Source organism: Aplysia californica, unplaced genomic scaffold, assembly GCF_000002075.1.
Source record: "Aplysia californica isolate F4 #8 unplaced genomic scaffold, AplCal3.0 scaffold00257, whole genome shotgun sequence".
Taxonomy (NCBI): Eukaryota; Metazoa; Mollusca; class Gastropoda; order Aplysiida; family Aplysiidae; genus Aplysia; species Aplysia californica.
Window position 1 is genome coordinate 460,097 of NW_004797527.1, and position 4,647 is coordinate 464,743.

The 4,647-nt window shown below is 41.1% G+C and overlaps 1 protein-coding gene across 1 annotated transcript; it reads right to left on the bottom strand.

Moving 5' to 3' along the window:
• Positions 1 to 2,902: 2,902 nt before the first annotated feature.
• Positions 2,903 to 3,256, bottom strand: LOC101853703. Its single transcript, XM_005100715.1, has one exon. The coding sequence runs from the start codon at positions 3,254 to 3,256 to the stop codon at positions 2,903 to 2,905; it is 354 nt and encodes a 117-aa protein (XP_005100772.1).
• Between the last annotated feature and the right edge of the window lie 1,391 nt (positions 3,257 to 4,647).

Below are 4,647 nucleotides of genomic sequence, written 5' to 3' on the forward strand. Positions count from 1 at the left end.
CTGGGCTCTGAAGAGTGCCTTCTCAATGTTTATTTGTGAGTATCCTTGTATGAAAACGTTGTCTTCAGTTTAAGAATAAAATATTAAAAGAGCTCGCTGAACACATTTATGTTAGCGTCATGACCTATCAGACTGTTTGTTTGCATACCTGATTGGTCCTGTCCTTGATGGACATTGAGATTGACTCGTCCAAAACAAATAACACGTCCAAATTTCCCTTTCGACATTCATAATCTGCAGGCTCGAAATCACCTGAGGAAAGCATTGAGAGTTAAACGTTATACAGTTCATTGTGCGGAACATTGGAGTGCGCTCCTGGCAGGTCCTACTTCTTTACTTCCCCGTGTTATTTCTCAATCTCTATCTTGCTTTTTCCAGGCACTAAATTAAATGAGCTTTTTTTTCATAAATTTTAATAACCATTATATATGTATTTATTCAAACATTTATCTATCTACTATTTGCCCTTTTCTCAAGCTAGCCCACTAAGGTACGAAAAGTAAACAATTTGCTTCATCACGTTATGGTAAATGTAACAGTCATAATAATATAAACTGTGTCAGTTTAATAACATTTGTGACATCATAAAATATTGTCCATCTCCGATAGGTCCCAACCTTGCTTGACGGAAAACTTTGAAATTCCCTCAACCAGAGTTCAAGTTCGCAAAGTCTTGGTGTACTTCTGCACCGTAGCCCAGCACAAAGCTATCTGAACAATAGGTAGCCTTGTGTATAGGATGATTACCAGAAAAGCCTTTTAATCTCTTCAAATTACATGCCGAGAGCAGTTTCACGGGCGTTTGGCCAATATAATATCTGACTAGTGTTTCTCATAATATATGTTTGAATTTTCGATTATCGAGCTTATAAGTACACAGTCCATCCATATTGGCTCTCTTTGGTCGTAATTGCTATTGATTATTATAACCATCTTATTTATAGCCGAGGCAGACCGAAGTAGAGTTGTGAGGACAACATCAAGGAATGGACAGGCCTGGAACTCAAAGACACACTCAGGAAAGCTGAAGACCGGAAGCAGTGGAGGAAGCTGGAGCCAAATCTTTAAAAGCGCCCCCACGAACATCCAGTCTACGGGATAGGTGAAGGTGGAGAATTTATCGACAGATTATTTAATCTGTATCGTTTTCATATTGCTATTCTGGTAGTAATGATAGCCTTTACCCGGTGCCCGGGGATTATTATTTCCAAAAATGTTATCCAGCATTCAAGTAAAGGAACTCATTCATTAATTAAACAATCCATTTTTTAAATGTTCGTTGTATTCTATTAACATTTCAAAAAAAAGAAAAGCAATCGGGATATAACAAAATCCACTTAAGTTTCTCACCACTTTGATAAATAAAACTGGTTTGGAACTAGGTTTTTTTAATGTTCAAGTCCGCTGCCAAGTAAACTTCTATCCATTACATCTGATGGCTCTTGTGGTTCTCTGTGGTATTGCTCTTAATTTATTTATTTTTAATTTGCAAGATACTATTTCTATCAAACTCATATTATATAAAGCCAGTAGCAAACTACTGCGTGTATTTTTCCTTTCCTTTATCAGCTAAGGAAATATGCAAAACGCTATGCCAAAAGAACAAAAACAAAATGTTATTGGGCTTTTTTCTTTAAGTTATGTCAACGCTTGGAAATCGGAAGAAAATAAAAATATTACAGTTACATGTACGCTCACACTTACCCTCTTTGCATAGGCAGAAAATTATTCCTATCCAAAGCAGGTGATGTATTGAATCTCTCATGTTAATAGGCCAGGTCCAACTTTTTCGTCTGCTGATATTGAAAACAACTGCATACACAAAAGCGGTTTACACACTAAATACTCATTTTTATATCTTCCAGCAATATGAAACCTTTTCTGAATGTTCAATAATTTAGGTGAGAGGCACTATTCATCCCATAGGAGGTTGTCAGCGAGTATCCACGTCAATAGTCCATGCTGTAACCTTATCAAATAAATGGACTACCAAAACGCGCGCATTTAAATGCGCCTACTTCCTCAAATATATAACGATTTCCACTTCAATGTATCTATTAATTTTGTTATCTATTCGTCCTTCTATCTATCTTCCAATCCATCAATCCATCTTTCTGTTTAAATCAATTCCCCCCTTCTCTCTCTCTCTCTTTCTCTCTCTCTCTCTCTCTCTCTCTCTCTCTCTCTCTCTCTCGTTCTGTATCTAGTATATTTTTACACTAAGTAATGAGCCATTTCTGATTTAGTGAACATCATTTTGAAATGTTACCTATATCCTACTTACTTTTCATTATGATTTGTGGAAGTGTAGATCTACACCAATAATATCAATCTGAAAAATACTTTAAAAGTAATGGTGAAGGCTTCTCTTTCGGTAGCTTAAAAGTATTTGTATGTTAAATCTAACGGCATTAGTCTGACGACCTACTTGGTCATGAAGAGGATTCTGTGGATCTGTGCAGACCTTCAGATAAGCTTTGACCTGTGCAAGCCTGTGTCTTTCGTTCATGTCGGGTAGGCCTAGCACATATCGCATTGCATCAGCTGATGTATCTTTTGTGCAACCGAGTATGGCTCTCATTCCTTCATTCTGGACCACGCCCAGCCTTCTAAGTTACGTCTTTGACAGTGTCAGCAGCCCAAAACCATAATCTACCTGAGACAAGACAAGCGTGTCAAAGAGCAAGACCAAATTTCTCTGCGGCATCCTGTCTCCCACCATCACCTTCACTGCATTCAGCCCTTTTCTGGCCTTTGTGACGATTTTCGATATGTGATCCTTTCCACTCAGAGTCCTGTCAAACATAATTCCGAGGTAACGCAGTGTTTCTTCTCTTTTGATTGTCTGGCCTTTGATGTATACATCTGGCATCTGGGCTTTCACTGCTCGATTGTTGAGAGATCACCAAAGTACTGTTGCTTTTCCAAGATGGATTTTGCCTTTATTTGCTTCACAGCATGCTCCCATCCTATCAAGTTCTTTCTGTAAACTGCTGGCGATCACTTGTCTGTCTTTCCCTGTGCGGTATGCGAGACCGTCGTCCATAAAGCTTAGTGTCCTGCCAGGGCCTTCCAGTTGGCTAGAAGTGATTCCTACTGTATACACGTTGAACAAAACAGGTGATAAGGCAGAGCCTTGAGGTAAGCCAGGTATGATCGTGCAAGCGTGGGATGCCCACGAGCCAAGCCTCATAGCCACCCTCCTCTTCAACATTGCTTCTCCAATACAGATAATCAAAGCTGGGGTGATTCTCATGTTGACTAGCGTTCTCGTCAGTACCTCGTATTATACCCCGTTGTACGCGTCTTCCAAGTCTAATGCAAACACTACTATTTCTTCACCCCGCTCAAAACCATCATACACATCAGAGGCCAGGACTGCAGCGTTCATCCAAGTGTCTTTGTGATTCTTCTCCTCCAGTTCAGCTGCCAGCATTTGGGCCACAATCTTTTCCGGTAGTTTCTCTATTGTCTTCTGCATGGTGATGATTCTGTTGGATGCAATCTTGCTTGGGTCTTTCTCAGGCTTAGGTACTGGTGCCAGATGGCTGTCCAGCCAATCAGTCGGTATCTGTCCATTTCCAAGACTGTTGTTAAAGGTCTGTGTTAAAACCTCCAGATCTGCCTCACTCAGCTGCCTCATGTGTGAGTTTCGCAAGCCATCAGGTCCAAGTGCCGTGTCTTTTCCGCTCATGATGGTGCACTTAACGGTTTCAGATGTCAGCACAACTTTAGATGTTTGGCTTGTGAGGTGCATTTTGGAGGTTCTTCAACATGTTTCGTCTTCCAACTTCATTCTTTTGGTTAGTTTGTTCCAGATACCGATTGAATAAGGCATTTCCCTTCTCCTCATCGCTTCTGACCCAGATGTTGTTCTCTCATTGGAAGTCTGGTATTGACTTACTTTTCTGTCGGTTCTTCATTGCTTCATACAGATCCCAAAACTTATGCAGGGCTTTGTCAGCAGATACCTCCTCACAAAATTCCTCATATTTTCTGCCCTTTGCTTCATTGGCCACCAACTTGAACCTCTCTTGGTGCCTGTTTGGTTACATCTCTAAGCTCCTGGTCCGAACTGTTCTTCTGTGACCTTCTCAAGGCTCTCCTTTTATCATTCCACAGTACCTCTAGCTCATCGTTTCACCATGGAGGTTGCTTGATGGCTGGTGGCCCGCTTTTTCTGGTTGTTTGGCCTCGGTGCCTAATCAAGTTTATTGGGTCGTCATCACTAATGGGGTATCTGAAGGCTTTTGGTGGTCTCTTTTGAATGCAGCTGCTTCCTCTCTTAAAAACATTGCACGGATAGTGATCATTTCGATGAGGGCCTAACGTACTCCATTTACTGACTGTTGAGGTCTGTAGGCTGGTGATGGCTAGGCTGATTGCACTGTCCGAGTCCTCTGTCCTCATTGCTATTCTGTTCATACTCCCATCGTTAATGCATGTTAGGTCGCAGTGATCCTGACCATCTTCCAGTGTTTCACTCTGTGGGTAGGTGATGGCATTCCCCCACAACTCTCCCCTTGCATTGAAATCTCCACAGAAGATCGATTCACCAGGTAGACTTCTTTGCATTTCGTCAAGCACCATCCAATCTGCTTTCTTCATTGTGCAGTTGCACGCGTAAATATTTATGATGTTCCTAAC